The sequence below is a fragment of the Hippichthys cyanospilos genome, chromosome 17 (assembly GCF_059441005.1).
Source record: "Hippichthys cyanospilos isolate Australia breed blue-spotted pipefish chromosome 17, RoL_Hcya_1.0, whole genome shotgun sequence".
Lineage (NCBI taxonomy): Eukaryota > Metazoa > Chordata > Actinopteri > Syngnathiformes > Syngnathidae > Hippichthys > Hippichthys cyanospilos.
In genome coordinates, this window is record NC_142385.1 from 3736092 (window position 1) to 3761580 (window position 25489).

Consider the following 25489-nt stretch of genomic DNA (forward strand, 5'->3'; position numbering starts at 1 on the left):
ACAAGTTAACATTGTGAGTGTGACTCATAAAGACATTTCAAATATATGCCCATATATAATTAAATTCATGAGTCTTATCATGAGTATACCTGAACTTTGTATTTTTGTGTCTATATTTTTAAATTGCTTTTTGAATACAGTAAGTGATTCACATCTTTTCAGTTCTATTTCATAGTTATTCCCTAAATTAACAGCTTTAACAGAACAACACGTGTTTGTTTGTTTTTTTTTTTAACTCACTTGTGTCCCTAAAACGGTAACAACCTTCTCTGAAACCAAATAGCTTCTACATAATGCTACATATACTGCTGTATAAAGTTGGTTATTATATGCTGTGTTGCATTATTTGTTCTGTTTCAGATTTCACTGTTTTGATTGTGATATATTTAACTATGTATTATTTGTTAATAGTACTGAAGGTTTGCTATTGCCTACTCTATACTAACGTTTTTTGCAACAGTATTTTTACAGTTATAATTGGGAATTCGTAAATTTGAATGTTTGAGTCGGTGTTGAAGCTAGTCTGTATATAACTTGGTTAACAAATGCTCTGAAATGTCTCAATAGTGAGTTAATTCCCACTCCATGACCGAGAATGTATCTACTCACACAATACAGTCTGACATGCTTCTAAATAAGGCCTGTGGTTGGTCTGATGTCAGAGCAGGAAGTTTACGTTTGCTTTCGGGAATGATTTTCAGCTTCTCACAGTAGGTTTCTGGAGCTGAGCTCCCAGGAGATTATATTCCTATAAAAACAAACTAGGCCACCATTTCCCCTCTGCAGCTGTAACTGGCTTGGAGAATGAAGAATGGACACGGGCCGATGTGCAGCCACTGACTGAGCTCACAGATTAGTGTCAGTGTATAGAGGAACGGAAGCACTCCAAATGTTTGGTTGGGCTTGTAGAAACTTGCACTGCGACTGCTGTCCAAAGGTTGTTAGTGTGTGAGTGAAATTTGGGCCATATATCCATCTGTTATCTACAGACTATCCAAAGTCGAGCTGCGGGGACGGCAGCTTTAGCAGGGATGCCCAGACTTTTCTCTCCCAGGTCCTTCGTCCAGCTCCTTCGGGGGGTGGGCCCTAGGCGTTCCCAGGCCAGCTGGTAGACATAGTCACTCATGTGTGTCCTTGGTTGTCCCCCGGGGCTTCCTTCAAGTGGGACATGCCTGGAACACTTCACCAGGGAGGCGTCTAGGAGGCATTCTAACCAGATTGCCTGAGCCACCGAGGTTGGCTCCTCTCATTCTGGAGGAGCAGAGACTCAAATCTGAAGACATCCCAGATGACTAAGCTTCTGACCCTATCTCTAAGGGAGAGCCCAGACACCCTTTGGGTGAAACTCATTTCAGCCAACAGCTCATGACCCTAGATGCGGTCTGGAAAATAGAGCGGCTGGTATATAGAGCGCTTCGCCTTTGGGCTTAGTTCTTTCTTTGCCGTGACAGATCGGCACAGAGTTAACACAACAGCAGAAACCTGCATTGCTTGCTCCACCTGTCGATCTCCCACTTCATCCTGCCCTCTCTTGTGAACAAGATGGGTCTTGATACATGAACTCCTCCACTTGGGCCAGGATGTCCTCCATGACCTGGAGAGGGCATCACACCCTTTTACGGCTGAGTACCATAGTCTCAGATTTGGAGATGCTGGTCTTCATTCCAACCACTTTACACTCTTTGACCTGCTCCAGTGAGTTTGAGATCACAGCTTGACAGCTGACAGCACCACATCAGCTGCAAAAATCAGAGATCGAATGCTAAAACCACCCTCAATGCTTCGGCTTCAGGTCGCTTTGGTTCAGGTCTGCCAGATTGGACAGACATCCTCCCCACCATCGAAGCCAACACACCACCAGCTGCGCCCTTCTATTCACCCTAGTGTTCAGTACATGTGGCTGCATATCCAATGATATGACGACAAACTTGATCATCGAACTGTGGCCGAGGGTGTCAGTGCCATGTGATCATATGGACACCCTCATGTTTCAACGTAGTGTTTGCTATGGAACAGTCCGGGGCGAAAGATTCCAAATCCTCACAAGGACTGGTATCAGAACCCAAGGTGTGTTTAGAAGAGAGAGTCTTTGTCTCATAACTTTTCTGCCTCGCACACCACCTTAGACTTCTTCCCTGTTAAAGAAGTGACGTTAAATGTCAACACAGCTATCTTCTGCCGCCAGGGATCAAACTGCTAACGTCTGCACTCCTGGCCGTCGTACAACTCACACGGCCCCTCCCGCAGGTAGTGCATGCATGGTAAGGGGGACCCACATTACATTTTCTGGCTGGCCCCAGGGGGCACGTCTGGCCACCAGGTGCTCGCCAATGAGCCCCAACCCCCAGGCATGACCCCAGAGGGGGGGGGCTCCTGTTTTCTGAGTCTGGGCAAGAAAACGCCATCCAAATTTGTCACTGATCAAGAGGGGTCTGTGAGTAATAGAGGGCCCTATAGCAATAAAAAAATTCTGACTCATAGGCAGAATTAGATGTATAAATATTTGTAGCTACACAAATGACAGAATACAACCTTATTAAACCCTCTTTCATGTCTATGCATTTCTTCATCAAACCTTCATGTGTATCCTGTCATTCCTCTTTACCCTTTTGTGTTCACACAGACTCAACTTGCTCATGGCTAACACGCAGTAGCTTGCAAATTCTTTGCCAGCTAATAAATGGGCCATTCGTCTAGGTCCTTGTGTGTTGAGAGGTTTTTCCTTCTCAGCTCATCTAGTCTAGAGAGCCTGTTGGTCATTTTAGAACTGAGCCATACACTTACTGTTCCTGGATTGTCCTATCATAGGCAACTTGTGAGAGGGGCTTTGCTGCAATGGAAGAGTCTCATCAGAAGGTGATTGATGAGCTCCAGAGAAAACACCAGAGAGAGCTAGAACACCTGCAGGAGGAAAAAGAAAGACTGTTAGCAGAGGAAACTGCAGCCACTATTTCTGGTAAGTCATGTAAAAAATATGCACAATGGAAGGAAATCAGATCACTGTTTTTGAAAGAGACTTTTTTGTTGATCTTAGCAATTGAAGCAATGAAAAATGCTCACCGGAACGAGCTGGAGAAAGAGTTGGACAAGGCGCGTAAGGCCAACAGCAACACAGAGAATGCCGACATGGAGGAGATTCACAGACAGCATGAGTATGTTCCATGCTACTTCAAAAAACAAGATGTCACCAAACTCTTGACTAGACTTTTTTGGGGGGAAAAAAAGGGGGGGGGGGGGGGCTCCCGACAATTTTATTTTCTATATTTAATCACATTTTGCATGAATTGACTAACATACAACATACTGGTTGGAATGCTTAATGCTCAATTCCGATTTTTTTTTTTTTTTTTTTTTAAGAGGTTGTTCACATTTCCAAATAAATGTGACCTGTCTTTGAAAGCTAAATAGCCCAAAACTTGAGGACGGCATGGTTTAGTGGTAGAGTGGTCATCTCCCGGCTGTGGGGTCCATCCCCTGACCATCGTCACCATATGGAATTGTCCATGAGCGAGACACTGAATCCCTAGTTGCTACTGATGATCAAAACTGTTCTGCATACGCAGAGAACATCATGACGTCACAGACAGCGGGCACACTTACAGGTTTACGGAAGTATCTGGCGATGTTGAAATGAGTCATAGTGGAGCCAGAATAAAGTGTTCCCTCGCCACTTTGCACTTCACTTTTCGTGGCCTGCAACACTCCCACACTCAGTCCCAACATGGAGTCTGAAGTAATCTAACAGCCCCAATACACAATCTTGTTCAAATGAAGGCACTTTTGCTCAAAACTAAACCACAGCTCTTCTACATCTGGCACTATATAAGTGTTTTTGCAAGAATGACATGACTTCAGGCTCTGTGCGCTTGAGATTCGTGGAAAATTACATGTGGGGATGGGGTGTGGGCAGATTGAAAAGAGTGACAACACTGATATGGGGCTGGCCCTTCAATAACAGTTCCAATGCAATGTGGGAATGAGCGGGGAGAGGGGTAGTGGTCGCGCTCGGTGCTGTGGCTAGAGTTGAGAGTCGGTGAAAAAAAATCACAGTAAGAATGGACACTTTCATTGATGAACATAACATACTAAATGATAGTCAATATAGATTTAAAAAATAGGTCACAGGCCCTAATATTAATTAGAACTAACAGAAGAAGTTACAAACAATGCAGATAAGAAAAACACTCCATTGGAATTTGTATTGATTTCAAGAAATATATATTTACAGAAAAGACAAAAATATGGGATTGGAGGAAGAAAGAGCAAGAAATAAATGATCACTAAATACTCTAAAATCCAAGATTGTGTTCTTCTGTAAAGGAAATATGAATGTACAAACACTTTATGATGGATAATGAAATTGAGTCCATGTACACACATTTCTGGATGATGAATTCTTTTGGAGACCGCACATCACAAAGGTCAAAACCAAAATTGCTAAGATTGTGTCTTTGATGTACAAATCCAAGATTTGATAAGAAAGCATTATTAAGTTGTAAACACTAAAGTTCAAGGACCTCATACGATTTAAATCAAATCAGTTCTTGTTCAAGATAGACAAGAATTCATTACAGTACTTACAAATATCCCCAAAAGGTTCTGCACAAGAGAAGGAATGTATAACTTGGGGGGGGGGGGGGGGGGACTACTCCTGAACTACACAAAAGAGAATGTATGTGTGTAACTGTGATGTGGTGTAAATCTTTGGATCTGTCTTGATAAAGAAATAAAAGCTGATAAAAATCTGTTACACGATAAAAAGCATTATAAAAATCACTTCTTGCATGTATATGCATTGATTTAACATTTGGTCATTGAGTTTCACTTTTTAGTTGATATTTCACACTAATGTAGTAGCCTAGTAGTAGCCTGTTTCTTCCTTATATGGCATGTTGTATGAAGAAGATGTAAACACAACAACATGATTGATGTAAAAAAAAAAGAAAAAAAACCTGTGTTTGCATTCTAAGTCATTGCTGATGCATATCTAACGTGGCTTAGTTCTTTGTTTGGAAAATGAAGGGTAGGCTATTTTTAAGTTCTTTGAACTTCAACCCCTACTCTTTTAAGGATCAACTGTAAGCTTTTTTTTTTTTTAATGAATAGTAGGGAGGGTTTTACTTAACACATTTCATACTTTATTTACGAGGGAGAGCAAGGGGCAATCCTAAACGAGGGAACCCTGTATATTCAATCAATTAAATTTAAACAGTAAATTAAGGATGGGATGGGTGAGGTTTTATGCTGTCTTCGGCAGTTATACAGTGTACAATCACAGAGCACACGAGATGAACAACCATTCACACCTAAGGACAATTTTGAGTGCTCAATAATAAACATAATAAGAGGTTGCTCAGGTACTGTCCAAAGATCCCTTTTGCTATTGATCAATAACAAACATACTAAGAGGTTGCACAGGTACTGTCCAAAGATCCCATTTGCTATTGAATATTTGGGTTTTGTGCTGATGCCCCAAGTGGAAAAAAATAAAAAGGTGGGTGCGCCAGTGCACGTTATTTTAGATACTTGTAGGTTGAATACCTTGTCTAAATCTAAACGATTTTCATTTTTGTAATGTTTGCGGTGTATCTGCGTTTTCGTCTTGTTAAATTGCAAGTCATTAGGTTATTCTGAAGCAAGAGCCATGGCTGTTATACAAACAACCACAAAAACATTTGACTTTTGTCTTAACTTTGGCTGTGTCGCACATGACTGTCATCTCACTGTGGTGTTGTATTGTGCTTCAGAGAGGAACTGTGTTCGTTCCAACGAGAAATTGAGGTGTTGTCAGAGCAGTATTCTCAGAAGTGCCTAGAAAACGCCCACCTGGCCCAGGCGCTGGAGGCCGAGAGGCAAGCCCTCAGGCAGTGTCAAAGAGAGAATCAAGAGCTCAACGCTCACAACCAGGTGCTGATCACTCACACTAATAGCGTACATGGTATTCATTCACAGATATCCTTGATGAGACACAGCGTCTGCTTTCACTCAACTGGTCTAAGCATGTTTTGTGTCGTTCTTTCAGGAACTTAATAATCGTCTGGCAGCAGAGATCACCAAGATGCGTTCAATGACTTCTGAGGATGGCATAGGAGAGACGAACACAATACAAGGAAAAGAGCTCTACGAGTTGGAAGTATGGTTCTATTTTGCCTTTCAACCAATCTGACAGTAGAAGTTGTTTTTTTTCCAGCGGAGGGAGTCTCACTCCTTTATTTTAGTCACAATTAAATAGTTTTATACCGTATTACAACTATTACTCTTTAAGGGACCTATATCTTGGCATTTTAAAATTTCCACAGTTAATTATATGCATATAAATGATGAAATCTCACCTTTCAAGGAGCGCAAATGTCAAGAAACACAACCGAAGACATACACAGTACTTCGCATTGGGAAACAACTTTCTCGGGGGGTTGGGGGGTGATTTAGAAACAAAAAAAGTTGAGAAACATGTTACATAGACGCGCAAAAACTGAAGTCCCTTATTATCTCCTCGGGGGTATTCAAAGAGTCCAATTTATAGTAATGGATCAAGAGTGTTTAGAGTGAAAAATTAACATTGTGACACGTTCCACGTTAAGCACCTCCAAAAAGTTAGGTTTCCATGATTAAACTGTATTTGCAATTAAATTTTCATTTTTTAAATTAATTATATGTTATTTTTCAAGTGATTTTTGTGTTATTGCAAATGACATTTGCTTTTTCTGGATAAATAAAGGTGAATACAACTTTTTTTAAAAAAAGTTTTTATTTTTTTATTTATTTTTATTATTAAAATGAAGAGGTGTGTAAATTACTGAGAAAAATGTTTCTGAGCAATTTCCCGCCATAGGACGGTGTCCAAGGCCCTTCAAAAAAAAAAAAAAAAAAAACATACAGTAAGGCTGTTTTTTTTCCCCTCGTTATTGCAGAGATGTTTTCTGAAACCATTTTCTGAAACATTTACTTAATTTCAGGAGTAGCGTTCTAATTTTGTGGAGCTTTTTTATTCTCACTTATTTCAGGCACCTGAGGCTAGGGTTTTTGTTTAATAATATGGCATTAACCATCGGTTTTCTTGTTTGTACACTCACACGTTTTACCCTTTAAATTCAAACAGAATATTACAACTAACTGATTCCTTTTCTTGAAGCATAGCTAAATTGTTTAAAATATTAATAATAATAATATAGGTGTGATCAACTGCAGTGCTTCCCATGTAGGGGTACACATATTGCACGATGTTCTGTTATGTATAAGCATTTATATTTTTGTTCCAAGATCACGGTCATGCACATTTTGAGTTAGCGATAAGCTATGGTCATAATTTTTTAATTTATGATTTAATTCATATTTTTTTATAAAAGTTTTGACACCCATCTTTTTAGTGGGTTATCAAATGACAATTGCCCTTTGACTCATTTGCGGGAAGTAGGATCCGGGCAGGCCCACAATGGTGAAAATTCGTGTACAGGTTAACACCTTTTTGTACGCATTCTAGTGACACGAGGGGTGTTTTTTCAACCCTTCAAAAAATTCTTCAAAAATGGCTCAGAAATCTCCAATATGTTTTTTACATGAAAAATATTTACTTAGCCAAAATGAAAGTGTTCACTTAAATGATACACGTTGATGCTGTGGTTCCCATGTGTACTGTACAATGATGCATGAATGCAAGTCTGAATTAATACTTTTATTTTATTCTATCATTATATTATTTCATAATATTCTCCCCAAAAAATATACTCTCCATACATTATGTGCATGCAATATTAGATTGTTAGTTTGATTTTTGGATAAAGTATTCATCTTTGTTCTTATCTTTTTTTTCCAGGTAATGCTGAGGGTGAAGGAATCTGAGGTTCAATACTTAAAACAAGAAATTAACTCCTTGAAAGATGAAGTCCTAGCTGCACAAAGAGTAATAAATGTCTTTAGTTACACTTTCTTTTCAAATAACTTGTCTCTGAAAGGTCTTTTTCAGAATAACTTGTTGCTTGGAACCGCCCGACGTTGTCTTTTCAGGACAAAAAATATGCGACAGACAAGTACAAAGACATCTACACAGAACTAAGCATCGTCAAGGCCAAAGCCGAGCGGGATCTGGGCCGCCTCAGAGACCAGCTGCAGTTGGCTCATGAGGCACTTGGTGAACCATCGCTGGAGGAAGTGGACCGGGCAGGAGGATATGGTAGACCGAAACAAAAAGGCTATTTTGAGTATTTGTGACCCAATCTGGCAAAAGTGTTCACGTTTTGGCAGATAAAGTTCAGCATGAATGACAAATACAGATGGTGTGAACTAGAATATCAATTTTGAAATCTCCAAAAATACCCCCCTTAAGGTCTCTCTTGTAATTTCCAAGCAGCCAAAAGGTTAAAACTGTTGTCAAAGTGTATGGGGGGAAAAAGGAGGTGGGGGGGGGGGATCTATGCGCTCCGTTGTTAATGTGTTTTTATTCAACACATCTCCAAATAAGCTGAAGATCTAACGTCATTTCAAAAATTCTTTATACAAATGCACATAGCAAGTAATAAAAGTTGAAAATACATTGTAATTCGGACACCAACGAATGTAATTAATCGCATCTTCACAAAATATTGTCAATATTGTCTGGGACCGCTTTCTGTAAAGAGTCTGCTTCTGCTTTGACCTCAATGTATTTAAAACAAGTTATGTTACAGAGCAGTGGCACTCCTTTGTTGTGTTTCCATGCAAGCAGAAAACCTCCCTCCGAAGCAGATTGACATATTTTGAGAGTTTTGTGGAAATGTACACCTTTAATGCAACGTCTAATGTGTAATGCAGGTCATTTAATGATGAAATATTATATTATGCCAGTTACAAATAAACTCTGTGGCAGAGTGGCAAGTCCATTTTATGCTTTATAAAATGGAATGAAAATGATCATTAACTTTGGAGAGAAAAAAAAGAGGATCATAATTTTTTTCGATCCTTTCCCAGAATACATACAGGATATAGGTTAAGTGATTTAAGGTGTTCCTGTTGTATTGATTGCAAAAAAACAATTGTGAAGAAAAAAAGTTGAGGTGTCGAAGCATTTGCATTTTCTTTTTTGTAGCCTAATGCTTTTGAGGTATAATATTCACAAACTATTTTCTCACAGGCCACACTAAAGGGTAAATATTCTTTTGACACAAACTTCTTAGATTATTACGATTTTATTTGATTTGGGTATTTTAGTAGCAGTCATCTGCCAGACTTTGCTTGTTTTATTAACAGGCAAACTTTGGTAGATGATGTAATTACTGTATGTTCTAATTGGCTCAGTAGTGTAGAGAGGTGGGGTGAGCAATGGTAAAACAAATCTGTATTTTTTTTTTTAATTGCAACACATTACCTAACTTAAATATACAGTTTTGGCCAAATCGGTAATTGTATTAAGGCAATGACTACCCCCAAATTCTTTATATATAGTGGTAGGCTTTTTTCTTTAAATTAACATTGTTTGTCATTCCCTCCCAGATATCATGAAGTCCAAAAGCAACCCTGACATTCTTAAGATGGCAGCTGCTGCGGCCAAACGTTCAGAACGCACAATGAGGTCAAAGGTGGGTTTCCCCGTTAATGATGACGCCAGGTCCTCATACCACAATTGTGTTGGTTCAGGATTTCTTACGAAAGGGCCTCACCCACCCATTGTGACTGCAGTAAATTGCTCAAAAAGAACTGACAGTGGGTGGGTTCAGCAGCAGTGGTTTTCTGAATTCCTACTGCCATCTACTGGCCAAAGAGGCTTACGACCTGGTCATGTACTCATGTGACTAGGAAAATGTGGAGCCCGGGTTACTTCAAAGGAGTCTAACGAACACTTACTGGTCTGTTTTCCTCCCTCTGTCCTCAGTCTGTGAGTCGTGACATGCCTTTGGGACAGTTAGTGTTGCTGAGGACGTGTAGGCCTCCTTTAGGTACGGCGTGCGTTTTGAGTAAACCCTGTCGTTGTCCACCTTCAAAGCACGAGATATATTTGAGTCACCAATGCACATTCCATTTCACATACTCACGATACAGATGCATGGTTTTGAAGGACACTGTTGTGGAAGATTGAATGTGCGTCTGCTGATGATGAGGATGATGATGATAAACGTGTGCGTAATGGCACAATGGTTCTCAAACTTTTGTCAATAATATGAAATATTTTTTCAGCCATTTACCCCCTCCAAAGCATTTTTGAGTTGGGCTTGAAACAGCATGCTGTGCCGTCTGTGTCTGATTTTATCAACAGGAACTACATTTGTTGTGGTATCTTTAGGCACATTTTATCCAGTACCTCCAGAAAATGGATTGTGTAACTTCATCTGTTTTTGTTTTTGACTATCTTTGCGAAAATTGCATCAGTAATGACAATTTGCATTATTTATTATAAAAAAAATATTTGCGCAAACCAACAAAATAAAGCCAAAAATAAAGCATTTGCACAGAAGCCACTAAAATCACAATTTGCTTTATAGACCAGTTGAGCAGTGCACGGGAACAGTGCATTTTAATAAAAATATTTGAATAATTAATCATTATTCGAATATTTTTATTAAAATGCACTGTTCCTGTCACATTTCAAAGCATTAAATTTGCTGATACCTCCAGAAACCCTGCTAAAATATCATGTTTCCCAAAGTGAACTTCATATACATCAGGGGTAATAACCTGTTCTCTCATTGGAGAACTACTGCAATCGCAGATGTGCATCTTGAGAATGATATGTCAACTGTAGACCCTAAACTAACTCAAATAGTTTATTGTTTGGGTTCGTTCACTACATTGATAGCAAAGCAACAGAACAACCACCTTGTTTTTTGCTGACTGAGCTACAACTTGGGAGGATTATATTAAACTTGCTTAAAAAGCTTCAAACAAGTTGATTTTCCATTTGTAAAAAGGACAGTGATCAATTGTTTTTTGCTGACAGCTACAACTTGGGAGGATTATATTAAACTTGCTTAAAAAGCTTCAAACAAGTTGATTTTCCATTTGTAAAAAGGACAGTGATCAAACTAGTGCACAGTTGCTATCAATATAATCCCATTTAAGTCATTTGAAATGCATAGTTTTCTCCAAAGATTTTTGTGCAATTAAAGCTTCTACAAGCTCTAACTTACCAATATATAGGCTCAACTGTACTTAAGAGGGGTAAAACCTTTGCATTATCGTGGCAAACAGGTTTGCTGTACACATTGCACCATACACATGTCTTAAAAGTTATTGTATGCACTATTAACATCTGTTCTTTGAATCCCGACAGAGTCTAAAGGAAGGACTGACACCTGAGCAGAGACTCCACCTGTTCGAAAATAAGGACACTAAGGAGTTCTAAATGTGACATGTCACCTCCTGACACCTTGCTGCATGCTTAAAGGTCCACTATTTTAGCTCTGTAATTGCCTATTTGGTAACACTACACACACTGGTCACAAAACCAACATTTATTATTAAAGGACACATGGTATGAAGTTCAGATTTCATGTTTAGCATTCCATGCACTTGAGTTAACTGTGACAATTTTTGGATTTTTTTTTTTCCCTGTCATTGTCCTACTGTAAATATTGTTTTTTAATTGATCTTCTGCCACACGTACACTAAAACTATGACTGTGTAAGCTACTGTTTTAACTCCTAGACTGTTGCAAGCCAAGAATGTGATGTCCAAACGGACCGGTATTTTTGGCGACTAATACATGCATGAATGTAGGAATGGCTCTGGCGTTCAAGTCTGCATGTGAAATGCTCTGTTGGTCTGTCGGTGTTCCAGCTCTGATGAAAGTGGGAAGAAAAGTACACATTTGCATTATCAAACGATAATTGACCATGTTGCTCCATCGCCTGACTTCAAGGTGACATCTTATTATCTGCCATCCTTGGATTGATGCCCTTGCAAAGACTGCAGCTGAATGCACATGGATGAGGTTCTCTGACTATAATTTATATATATTAAATTTTATAGAGGTTTTTCTCTCTCTTGCTGAATTCATCATTCCACCTTCTTAGAAGTTGGTGGTGATTGTGCTTTTGTTCAGTGACAGTCTATTTATTTAAATGGTTGGGAGTTCTTTCACATTCCCCTTCCTCTGTACTCTAATTTTGTAAATATAAACCAAATACTGTACACATATTCACCAACTGATTACAGGTTTATTAGCATTAAATATTTTTGCACCCATTGTGTTGTGCTGTTGGCCTTTTTTTTCTGGATTTACTTTTTAACCTTTTCCTTCAGCTGCTGAGAGTTCAAATGTTATGTTTATCCGTAGCCACTCTATTTGGGTTGGCGGTGCTTTAACTTTTGCAGACTGTAGTCATTCGTCAATGTCTTATTCAATATTTTACAACTATATGTACTGAAGCAGATACAAAAGATATAAAGAGAAAAATTGTAATCACCCTAACTCATAGTTAACTCAAAAGAAGAGTCTTGACATTTAGATATTTATTTATTTGTACATTTAGACTTACGGTGCTTATTTAAATTTAAATCATTTTCTTTGTCTTTGTCGTATGAGTTAACGCGATACCTACAATTCACAAGTTTTGTTGTTTTTTTTACAGAAAATAAAGGTCAGTGTATTGTGGTTTTTATACGTAATATCTGGATCGGGTGCAAGTTTTAAAAACATCCATCACATGTACACGGTTTCTGCTGAAACGTGCAGCTAGTTGTATTTTATTGTGGAGGGTATGTCAGGAAATTGGAATATATGCATTATGAAATAACTTGACACTGCGGTTGTCAAGTGTTCAAGGAAAGTCTATAGTCATAATTTGTAATTTGGGGCATTCAATAATTGTGCTCGGATAAAAGGGATCTTAAAGATGTCGGGTGTTCGTGTTTAACGTCGCCGTGGAAAACGCGACGATCATCCCACCTGGGTAAGTTTGAGCAGCTTCCTCAGTTCAACGTATTACCTCCGTTCCGTCTTTGTTTCACCCAGGCAGGCCTTGCCCTGATACGTGCATGCTCTTAAACACGTTGCCAAACTATAACGAAAATTAACTGACAACTTAATAAACGACGTGTGTCGTTGGGTTTGTACATCACCAAGAAGTAAAATGTGTTAATGTTACACACATTTCTAAACCTGTTGTAATTCGGGAAACGCATTTAGCAGTGAAATCCCATCGGACGAGCGAATTATTAAGAACCCTTTGCCGTTCTTCACGTCACATAAGTTATTAGACCGTGATTTAACGTTGAACGGTTTCACAATAAAAGTTGGCACTTTAAAAGAATATTAAAGCTCTGTTGTCAGCACACATCGCCGAAATGTTTATCGGTTGTTTGTCACCCCCGTTTCCAAAACACTGATGTATACTTGTCTTTTTTTTTCTTTCAAACGAAATAAAAACAGACAATTAGCAGTCGTAGTTCAGCCTAGCCGGGCCTAGCTAGCTAGCTAATGCCAACGGTAGCTAACCTTCAGCCATCAAGTTTGCATACTTAACCTGTCAACGTTGTTGGTAAAGTTTGCAGTCGCTTCCCAGACAATCCTCTCTTTAAGCTGTGTAGTTCCCTGTTAACATTCAATGACGTTTCGGAAGAAAACGCAAAACGTATACTTTTATCATAATGGAATGTGAACGTTATTCTTTTGCGCGTCACTTTAACGTTTAAGACTTAAGTTCTTGCTTTATCAATACATTTGTATTTTGAACTATGGGAACATGCAACTTAACGTAGGTTGATTTAAAATTGGAATTGCAAAGGAAGGCCGAAAAGAAAGTAATTTTAGTATTGCCGTGTGTCAAGTTTATAGAAAGAAAGGATGGGTTTTAGTGACTGGACTTAAACATCTTGGTACTGAAATTCCCTCAAAAAGTTAATTGATAACACAACTTGGTGTGTTTGCAGTTGTTATGGAGCAACCACCGGGGAGCTTGGATGATCTTCAACCTCAGGACCTCTCCACTTCAAGCATCCCCAGTGTGGTTGACCTGACCAGGAAAGACAGTTTGAATGTCATGTCATGCGGTGTCCACTTCCCGGTCCACAGCACAGACTGGCACCCAAATTCTAGATTACTCTCCTCAGAGACCACTTCCTCTAATTCCCCACAACAATCGGCGGATCAAATTCAACCAGACAATGCCTTGTCCCACACCACAGTGACCCTATCCTATGTGAGCAGGTCTCACATTTACTCAGCATCTCAGTCTATAACTGGTTTGCCACCTATCAGCAAGCTCTCTCTTCTCCCTTGTGAGGCTGAGAAGGGGCTTGCGGAGTCAGCCTATACATTGAACCAGCATTACTTGGAACATATTGACACAGCAGTGGACCTCGACAGCAAGGCTTACTCTATAGCTCCAGAGGTTGATGACGTTTGTCAACCTCAAGAACTTTGTGAATTAAATGGCGCAGTATGTTTAAGCACGACTCTCAGAGAGGAGCTCAACATAGCCGGAAGGGTGGATACTCACGAAAGATTGGAGAATGGCCACAATGACAGCTGGTCAAGTTTACATATGGTTTCTGAATTGTCATCAGAGACTGACACAACTGTCCTAAGTAACGATGAGGGGAAGGAAAGCTCCAAGATAAAATTACCTGAAAAGGAGGAGCCAGTCGTGGCTGCAATAGAACTGTGCTCACTATCCAGGGATAGTAAAAGCCCCCCAGAAGATCCCGTTTCTCTCTCTACTACCTCACGGGGTGATGTCGATGTATTCAAGCTGTCCCAGGTCTCTAGCTCACTAAGCGAGGACAACTCTTTTCATGCGGATGAGGTTGCATGGGATGACTCAGTAACAAAAGGGGGCATTCAGCTCAGGTCTGGTAGTGGTGACACTTCCACAAGTTTTGATTTAGGTGAAGAAAACTCCCAGCCTGTCCATTCTAGAGGACCAGAACTAGAGCCTATAATTGACTTGACAGAAGGTGTTTGTTTGTCAGCAATTTCAGAGGACAAACCCAAAACTCTGAAGCCTGAATTGAACGGCAAGGTCAGTGCAAACCAAGGAATTGTAAAGGAAAGGAAGCTGCCTTTGCGCTCAAATAGAGGGGTTCGCTTAGAATCAATAGTTATGAATATAACTTCAAACAGTTATAAAGTATCAGGATTCAAGGACACTAATGTGGTTGCTTCCACATTGACTCGGGATTCTCATGCAACAAATCTAAAGAGGAGTGACACCTTGTCCAATGGGAAAAAGAGGACCAGAGCAAAAGCAAAAAAAAAAGCAGTTACTCAGCCTAAAAAATGTAAAGCCCATAGCATTAAAACACATCAAAGCAAAAGTACTACCTCTGATTGTGTTAATAATTCTAAAAAAACGGACAGCAAAAGTCCTAAGTTTACAAAGGTCGTGCCAGACAATGTACCTTACCCTGGACATTTGCCACAGGTGAGTCCTGTGAGGTCAAAGAGGAGACTCTGTTCCGTATCAAGTAATGCATTTAAGAACTCAAATGAAGCGCGACAGCTACTTGTAAATGCTGAGTCATTATTGGAAAAAAATAAAGCAAGATATACCCCAACACCTAAAGCATCTCCAAAGAAAATCCCACAATCTGATAAAGGTTTGCAAACATCGTCAACAGCCAAGACAAAAGTGGCTCGCTCTTCCAAGAGAAGACGCAAAAAACACATGACAAGACCATTTTCTTCCATCTTCGCGCCAAAGGAGCCTGAGATCAGACTGAAATATGTCCACTACAAGGAGGTAAAAAAGGACTTAAGGTTTGATAATTTCTCCCCGTTCATTTGCATACAGCGCCAGCTGTCATCGACTTCAATATGCACTGTAGTGAACTACCCAGAAGATGTCCGGACACAGCCCAAAAACGGCCAGCGGGAAATGCATGATCATCACAATAGCTTTATTTCTGGCACTGTACCCAGCAGTTCCTGTCTCCAGCTTGGCCGGGCATCTACTCAGGGTGAGCATCAGGGCTCCCTCATCTGTTGCCTGTGCGGACTCTCTGCCAATGCCATGGACATGGGGGATCTCCATGGTCCCTACTACCCTAAAGGATACCGGGTATCTGGCCCCAAAACGTCAACAATAACGGCCGGCATTAAAGATGACCAGGATGATAGTGATTCAGATTCTTCGTCTTGTAGTGTTGGGGGCAGGGGAGGGAAACTGGATATTATAGCCTCAGCTAAGAGCCAAGGCAATCAGAGGTGGCAGAAGGGCCTCCGGCCAAGCCGCCAGAGGACTGCTGACAACACCGGCAGCCCTGCAGCAAAACATTCTCGCTCAGAAATGTGGCCATCAGATGTGGAGGATTGGTACAGCCCCCCGGTGCTGCCCATGGAGCCCTGTGAGTACTGGCTCCACGAAGACTGTGGCATCTGGTCAGCTGGCGTGTTTTTGGTGAAGGGCAGACTCTATGGCCTGGAAGAAACTGTCAAAGTGGCCCAAAAGACGGTAAAAAAAAAAAAAAAGTGAAAATATGTTCTATGCAGCCTTACTCGTCTAAACAGTGTTTCCTTGTTTTTCTCAGTTAATGGTTCTAATCCATTCCTGCCCTCATTTGTCGATATTGCGCCAGGCGCCAATCACGCGTCTTGTAGGATTGCCCGTGGCATGTGTCTTTACAGTCAACTTGTTGTTTTGGCATGCAGGAAACCTCCACAGTACTTTTTTTTTTCCCCCGCAGTATACCTTTTATCTTTTTTTACGGAGAAAAAAAAGCAAAGCACTGAAGGTGCAAAAGATAAAGCATGAAGTGGCGAGGGAACACTATTCCGATTAATACTGCATGGCAAAATCCACCCATTTTCATTCATCTCCGGGGTGACCCATTTTACCATTTCCTGTGGACTAAAAATGCAAATTTTCTAAGGACCCCCTTTCTAAATGTTTGCATAAATAACCAAACAAAATGATTTAAGCCAAACATAATTGCCCTTTTTATTCAGTAACATACTCAATTTGACAAGTATATTGGTTACATTTCAGCTATACTGAAGTTTGAAAAATATATAAAAATAGTGAGAAACGCAATTTTGGTTCCTTTGTATGTTAAGTACATGTGAAGAAATTGACAATAAAATTGACTTTGACTTGACTTTGCCTTAAAAAAACAGGCATCATTATAAAATAAAGTGCTGCTTTAACTTAGCTGGCTTCATCGCCTCGTTAGCAAGCAATTGTAGACACAAAACGCATTTTGAGGATTTTCAAAATTGTTCAATTTTAAAAAAATATAAAATAAACTGGTTGAAATGATTGCTTTATTAAAGAGTCATGAATACTTTCACAATTTAATATAAAATGAAATGAAATAAATATATATTTTTGATCAATAACTCAATGTCCTGTCCTTGCTTTGCTAGATGTTACAATGGCTTCTATCTGGGCAGACACACAGCAAACAGCACATGAGTGTAACTCCTCTTTAATTTAGTTGTGTCAGTAGTACAGCTACTAGCAAGTCCCATATGCAAAAAGTTTATAATATTTTATATATATATATATATATATATATATATATATATATATATATATATATACACACACACACATATGATGTAATATATACGGTGGCCCCCCATATTAGTTGGGCTCGTAAGGCAAATTCACCAAATGGCGGGCAATCCAAACCAATGTTTGAACCCAAGGTAAAAACATAAAAATTGTGCATACATATTAAAAATTGATACCCAAATAGTATAGGAAGTGCTATTTATATATAATATACATGTATACAGCCATATATAAAATGCCCATATTCTCTAGTAAGGGTTCCTTAGGCTAGCTTCAAATTTCTTGATTATCTCCAGCTTCGTTTCCAAATAAATCATCTCACTTCCCTCTTTAACATCACTAGCAATCTTAGGACCCATGGCTAACCCATTTAAAGTTTCAATTAAGCAGTAAAATGCACTATAAATACGGTTTTGTAACCACTCATGAAAGAACAAAGCTTTACCATTCCGACCAGCATCTCCGTGAGAAGATACCGACCAATAGCAGTCCAGCATTGTATTGATAAGTTGCAGGGACGGCTGAAGACAAAAGTACAGCCAATCCCCTAGGGTCATGACAGTTGTTTTTGTTGCAAAGCCAGGAAAATACCACAAAGAGGGGATGAAAAAACTCAATATTCCACATACCAACATGAAAAAAGCATAAGCCAGGGACTTTGGAACGGTAAATATTATAACTGAATTACAAATTATATTTCTTTCAAGACGAAATGTTAATTAGATGCAAACGAGTATGATTATCAATTCAAAACATTTGCATATGCTGATATTTACCAAAACAAAATGCCAACGAGCTAAACACAAGGCAACACTATGTAACATACTGAAGATAAAATTAACATTAGCTAGCATGATATCTACAGTCACAAGTTGGACCAACAAACAACTTATCTGGGGCATAATAGCATAAATGACAACATTCCAAGAAAGAAAACAACTCAGTCACTCATGGGCCAGATCTCACAAAGAGAAGGAACAACACGCGCACTGACAGCAACATCTCCCAACTAAAGCCTGTCCGTCCCCACCACCAAATGCACTACTAACAGTGGTAACAGATGTTACCAAAAAAGAAAGTCAAACAAGGCACAAATCTGTAACTGTTTAAAGATCAAATAAATCAGTTCCAAAACACCAAAATTATTTGACAGACCCCACTTTGTGAACCACTGGTTTAATCAATCTGTTGGTCAACTAAGGAGATGTGCTAATGAAAACCTTTGTTTGCATGTGCAGATGTGCTGTGCCTGTTCTGCCCCAGGTGCAACGTTGGGCTGCTTCTTCAAAGGTTGTCCCAGTAAATACCACTACAGGTGTGCTCTGCAAGCAGGTAAGCGCACAACATTTGTTATTCGGGAGAGGAAGGGGACTCTTCGAGTGCATGCCCTAAAACAAAAGAATCACAAGACTCCATTTTGGGCTAGGATTCCCTTTCTCAGCACTAGGTGTGTCAAACTTATGGCAGGTTCTCAGCCCGCAAAGATGATTTTGTGAAGCATAAAAAAATGTTTGCAGTCCTTAATCAATAGAAAAAAAATATTACTTCTACAACCGATATTCAGATAAGCATTGCAACTTAGAAGCTGAAATGACCACTTGTGCGAAATCGCATGCTGATCGCTTCAGTGACCGAAAGTGCAACACTACACTAGCATTAATGTTAGTACTAGCATCAAGCTTTGTTATGCTGCTGTTCGTCGCAGGAAGAATCTTTTGATCGCACCAAAGAGATTCGCAATGGCTAGGTGTCACCATTTGGGCCATTGCCAGAGATTCGGCTTTGGTCAGTGTTATATTATAAACTATCACTCATTTTTTTCTTTTTAAATGTACCTATTACCAGCCCAGAAGTTAGCCCACAGCGCTTCTGTATTCGGTAAATAAGGTGCATGGTCTTGGCATAGTCACAGCTGTATGAGCTATATGAGAGTGATTACTAAGTTGTCTTGTGCTACGAGTGGCTATTCAGAAGTCTGACGGCAGAGGGGAAGAAAGAGTTTCAGAGTCTGCTAGATGGGTATTTTACACCTCTGTACCGCCGGCCTTATGGGAGGAGAGTGATTCCCGTGTTGGGAATGGGTATGGTTCCGAGTGATGGACGCAGCTCTCCTGTGGACTCCGCTAGATGGGTATTTTACACCTCTGTACCGCCGGCCTAAAGGGAGGAGAGTGATTCCCGTGTTGGGAATGGGTATGGTTCCGAGTGATGGACGCAGCTCTCCTGTGGACTCTGAGATGGTAGATGCTCTGCAGGGAAGGTAGTTAAGATGCAGTACCACACAGTGATGCAGCTGGTTAGGATGGACTCAACAATGCAGCTGTAGAAGCTCCTGAGGACCCTTGGTGACATACCAAACCTCCTTAGCCTCCAAAGAAAGTACAGGTGCTGCTGAGCCTTCCTCACCAGCTGTGTGGTGTTCAATGTCCAGGCGAGGTCCTCCCAAGATGTGGACGTCCAGGTATTTAAAGCTGCCTGCCCTCTCCACTTCCCGACCTTGGATAAGCAGATGAGTCCTCCTCTCTTTCCTCATGTCCACGATCATCTCTTTGGTCTTGTCTGTTTTGTGGGTGAGGTTGTTGTCCTCACACCACTCCACCAGTCTGGCCAGCATCATCCTGTATGCTGCTTCGTCACCCCTGACGATGCGTCCCATCACAGTGGTGTCATCTGCAAACCTCAGAATGACGTCCTCGTGAGAAGTCACACAGTCATGAGTGAACAGGGTGTTGAGAGCTGGGCTGAGGATGCACTCCTGTGGTGTTCCTGGGTTGGTGATGATGTGATTTATGACCAAATGGAAGAAACGCTTAATAACATTTCCATTGACTTCGTGCAATTTAAGTAAAATCGTTTTCTTGGGATATATACATATAAATGACAGTATGTCAGGACAGCTTTTTTTTTTAACACTCCTAGCCTCAACAATTAGGAAAAACAAAAAAAAAGATGATTTTTTTAGCAGTAAAGTTTCATGCTATTACCAGAGCACCCATAGTGGCAAATACTTCTATCGGACCTTGCCGTCTCAGCCTATCAGTCAATATTGTTGAACATTTCTTGGACGGTTCGAGCTCATTAAGTCAAAATGTCTTTGCCTTGTTCTACAGGTTGAATGTTAATAAATAGAATCCTATCATGTCGTGTGTGTGTGTGTGTGTGGGGGGGGTGTGTGTGTGTGTGTGTGTGTTGTGGGGGTGTGTGGGTGTGTGTGTGCGTGCGTATGTGCGTGCGCTATGTCAACAATTTTGCATTCCCTTGTAACCTAATTGTTTGTTTAAAAATAAATAAACAATGCTAATTAAACTACACTACTAGAAAAAATTGTAAGTGAACTAATGGGGAAAAATCTTTTTGTAATATACTTTAATAAAGAATAGAATTTTGTCCAATTATTCAATTAATCAATGGAATATTTGATTTAATAATCAATTTTATACATTTGCTAATGACAGTCCAATCTACATGTTATTATGGTCAAGGATGCGATTTTTGATTCTGCAGTTGAAGACGAAACCACTGTCACTGGGACGGAATGTTTTTGTCTCACACCCACTTCATGTTCCGTGGGTGCGTTTGTCTACTGCTGGCACTGTGCATGTGTGGGCCAACTCGTTTCACTTTCTTTTCTGGTCTCCACAGACTGTGTCCTGATCGAAGAAAACTTCTCCATGAAGTGTAAAAAGCACAAGGTCAGTGCAAAAGAACGCTTGATACAATGATCCATTGCCGTCTTTTCCGTGTTTTACATCTTGAAGTTAGATACATTCATGTGACTCTTTGTGTCATATCCTAGAACAAGACATTCAAAGCCCCAGTGGGGATGCACAGTGATCCAAGGAGGAAAAGACCATCTTGGTGAGTGAAATGCTTGACTGTGTGTGCTTTAAACTTCTGCAATATACTTTGATCAAAAACTGCATCGTGTAACATATATATTTTTTATTATTACTGTTATGTTTGACAAGATATTTACAGTTTAGGATTGTGCCGTCAATTTATCTACAAAATTCAGAGAACGAGAAAAAAAATTACCTTGTCAAGTAAAAAAATGAAATTATTATATTCTGAGATGGGGCTGCAATGTAATCTGGAAAAAATGAAAGGCTGTGCTTACTTTTGGATGCACTATGTATAATTTAGGAAGTTCTGTGGTAGTGAATTTGCAATGACTTGCTAGCAGGCATATTCTCAAAAAGCCACGTGAAAGACCTCTATATTAATACAAACAAATGGATGGGGAAAAAAAAAATGCAAAGAATTCCTGGTCCAGAAGTCATTTTTTCATAATGCCCCACTGGATTGCAAAAATAGCCAGCATGTTATTTTTGCTTGTTCTTGTTTGTTCACAATTGTTTGTCTGAGCAGGTAAAGAACTCAGTGATCATTATCATCATCCCAAATTATAGCATATGTGTCACTTATTTTAAAGATCTTTTAAAATAATACCAACACTTTCAGAAGCATTTAACACAAACCCTATTCCAATAAAATTGGGACCATGTTAAAGAATGCAATACTTTTTTTTCAACTTTATCCAAATACACTACAAAGACCAAATATTTTAACTCTTTCAGTGCCAAGGGTTATTGGAAAAGGCAACCTTTAAAGTGCCTCATGTATTTAGCATTTTCACTCAACTTTCAAGGCTGACAGAATATTGTGTGCTATAGAAACATGGATGGTATCATGAAACATTGATTTCCATTCCTTACTTACCGCGGTTGGGCTCGTAAGGCGAATTCACCGTATGGCTGGCAATCCAAACCTATGTTAAAAAGCTAATGCGTTTAGCACCCCAGGTAAAAACATCAAAATCGTACATATATATTACTTCCAAATGCACTTTGGTCAAGCGCCACCTTATTGCCTATTTGTTGTTAACAACGAGGCTGCGTGGATCATTTTTCCAGCGGACTTTGACCCATTATGAAAAGGAAAATACGGCTTGACTTGTCGGTTCAAGACAAAAATGCAAGAACAATTGCATGGCACGCGTGAATGTCAGCAGGTGGGGGGAGAAACACAGCAAAGAGCAACCCGTCCACACACTGATCTCGCCACACCTCACTTGAGTAAAGAAGGCTTCAGCAAATCATCTCCGCAGACCTCCATTTCAAACAAATTGGACGGGTTCCAAGTTGGCTACCCGTAGAAGAGTAACAAGAATGTTTGCGCAAAAGACAAGCAGGAAGCAGAGGGCATCTGGGATTTAAATGGGAGGAGCTACTTGGCGTGTCAGAAAGTGATGAGGGCTTTTCGGTGAATTCACATTTAGCTGTGTCAAGAAAATAAAGCAAAGATAGTTCAAATTGTTTTATTGTTGTAACATTAGTTTTATTTGTGTCTAGGCGCGCATGCATATCCTTGCACTAGTATCGTTTCTGCCCCCCATAACCGCAACAGTATGTTATTCGATATACGAGGAAGAAATGCATGTAAAAGTAGAGTAATTTCATCATTTTAATTGCACACACTATGTGTTCTGATTGAACAGCAGAAGCCAGTCAGTGGTAGACTCATACGCGTGTTTTTGTAAAATTCACCCAAACTGAAGTAAAAAAGGGCGGGCCAACCTCATGGAGAAATACCGTAATAATTGAGCCTAGGCTGATTTCAATCAGAAATGTCTTCATTGTAGGCTAGATTATTACTGCGCTATGAATTGTTTAGTCAAAGTTTCTCTGTTATATCTTGTAGACATTCATGTGTCAAGTCACGTGGGGACTGGCTCGCTTTCTGGACTGGCACCCTTGTTATGAACATCTCTCACCCATGAACCTTAACTCCTCTTTTCTGGTTTGACTCACAACTCCCTGATTTGTAGAAATTATTTATATGGATTTGTTTTCTACAAAAAACAATATATTTAATTTAAAAACAGATTTTGTAGTGATTTGATATTGTTTTTATTTATTTATGAATCATGCCATTTTGCTTCTTTTTCAAGAGTGTTTTTAAGTTATTGGTGAAACCAGTTCATGATTTAACCAAGTAGCTGCGGCAGATGAAGTGGTGAAGAGGGAAGCCCCATAAGGTACTTACTACAAATATATGCATTCGATGGGTTTTGTTTTGTTTTGTTTTGTTTTGTTTTGTTTCGTTTTGTTTTGCACCTCTTGTGTCTGCATCTGTGGGCTTTGTAGGAAGCACTTTGCAGTGGCTGCAGTATTCATAGACCAAATTTCCATCTTCCCTTTAGATGGGAGGCAGCAGCTCTTAGGCTGGATTTACACTGCATGTTTCAAGTGTCAATTCACAAAATAATCACGTATGTGTGTGTATGTGTGTGTGTGTGTGTGTGTGTATATATATATATATATATATATATATATATATATATATATATATATAAGTGTGCTGCTTTTCAGTTGTATCCAAGAGGTTGGGGCAGCCCTGGTCCACTAAATAGTTTAGAAAATTTTAATATTTGTATTAGTTACGTATTGTTGACTTCAGTGTGGCTACTATCCAGTGTTTGAAGTTGTGGAGTTACAATTTATTCATCTGCGCATGCGGATTGTTTTTCCTGTTCTGTAAGTGTTAAACATTCATGTTGGTCATTTGTCATTAAGTTGAAATGTATATTAAATAGAGAGTTAAATAAAACGAAAATTCTGTAGCCATTCGATTGGAATTGGGCAATTGGGCCTACAGTGTAAATTCCAGCCTTAGTTACCAGAATAATATATTTTGCCTCTTTTATTTGTTTTTTCTTTGGCTCAAAGCACTTTTGGAGCATGACAGCTTGGCTTCTTTTTTTGAGATGTCATGGATTGTGAATAATTGGGGTAGAGTGGGGCAACATCAAAAGTCCAGTATTAAAATATTCTGAATCTCCCCATATACATGAAAAAAAATATTAATCGACGTTGATTGAGATTTCAAAATGCTGCTCTTGAGCCAGCATAGTTTGATTTATTGATCTTAAGAGATGCAGTGCGGTACCTCACAAGCCTTATCCGACAACGTGCAGCGCACGCGCACAATTTGCAATGCAGAGACAAATCGAATCTGCTGGGGGCAGCGTTGTGCTGTGTGAGAGACAGTACATTTGAAGAGTTCACTGGAGGTCACAACTCGCCATAAAAAGAGCTTTCATTCGTGCCATTTTTCACCACTTTAGTTTGCATACGTTGTTTTTCAAGCTATCACAAGTCATTTGTTTTAGTTTGTATTGTATAAAACAGCTCTTAATGATTTATAATATGTGTGTGTTCATCTCAGGGCTGAATGTACTTATTTTTGTGGGTTTATTGGACAGGAATTATTAAAGCCTTCTATTTCCGGTCCAGACATTCCAACACCCCCTTGTATTTGTTGTTGTTTGAGTTAAACAATGGATTGTCGTGATGCCCCCACTGTCACTTTTTTACATCCTTGCTCTCCTCTTGTAGCAACGGAGGGCATTTGAGTGTCCAAAAATAAATATTTTATACCAATAAACAGGTTGTGTTTGTTTGTTTTTTTTCAAACCACCATATGCAATAAACTTAAAATTTGTACGGTTAAGTTATTTTTAACCCTGTTGGCGGTAATAGTGTGAAACTCTTTGTTGTATCCAACAGGCTTGGACCATAGATGTAAATATGGATCATTAAACAGTCAAAAACTAATGTAGTATCTGAGAGTGTCCCAAAAACTAGTCTTGGGCTATTCCTGGATTTTTCGTTGGTGACTAATTTCTGCACTTCTCCAGTTCACAGCATGCAGCAATGCGGAGATATCAAGCTCAAGATCAGTGGTTCTCCGTTTTTAGTGATGTAGCCCCTGTGAAATATCTTTTCAGCCCAAGTACCTTATTAACCTGTGCAAATAATTTTTGGGTTAAAATAAAAATAAAATAAAACATACCATCAGTGTCTGACTTATTAAACTTTAGACCCTTTCAAACTTCATTTGTATTGGTCCACAAAAAAGTAATCAACCTGAAGTGTCCTCTTTTGGATCATAGAGGAAATCTGTTACCAAAAAATAATTATAAGTATTGTTCAACCAAAAAAAAAAAAAATCCATATTAAGTGTCAGACCTGGTCTCAAAAAAAAATAATGTTAAATATTTGTCC

The 25489-nt window shown here is 39.5% G+C and overlaps 2 protein-coding genes across 4 annotated transcripts in view; both read left to right on the forward strand.

Annotated features, from left to right (window-relative positions):
* mpripb (myosin phosphatase Rho interacting protein b) overlaps nt 1–12154 on the forward strand; it is a 54543-nt gene extending 42389 nt beyond the window's left edge. For all 3 annotated transcript variants that reach the window (XM_088439493.1, XM_088439494.1, XM_088439495.1), the window contains 8 exons: nt 2809–2956; nt 3035–3152; nt 5748–5907; nt 6023–6133; nt 7814–7900; nt 8005–8170; nt 9466–9551; nt 11240–12154. In XM_088439493.1, coding sequence (XP_088295619.1) covers nt 2809–2956; nt 3035–3152; nt 5748–5907; nt 6023–6133; nt 7814–7900; nt 8005–8170; nt 9466–9551; nt 11240–11311 — 948 coding nt within the window. In that variant the 3' untranslated portion in view covers nt 11312–12154. The remainder of the gene's footprint in view (nt 1–2808; nt 2957–3034; nt 3153–5747; nt 5908–6022; nt 6134–7813; nt 7901–8004; nt 8171–9465; nt 9552–11239) is intronic.
* A 534-nt stretch (nt 12155–12688) lies between these two features.
* On the forward strand, nt 12689–24869 carry LOC148409261 (uncharacterized). The gene is made up of 6 exons (XM_088439496.1): nt 12689–12860; nt 13840–16361; nt 18662–18755; nt 21066–21115; nt 21220–21281; nt 23124–24869. Coding segments are annotated over exons 2-6 (2724 nt in total). The 5' UTR covers nt 12689–12860; nt 13840–13844; the 3' UTR covers nt 23125–24869.
* Nucleotides 24870–25489: the final 620 nt, after the last annotated feature.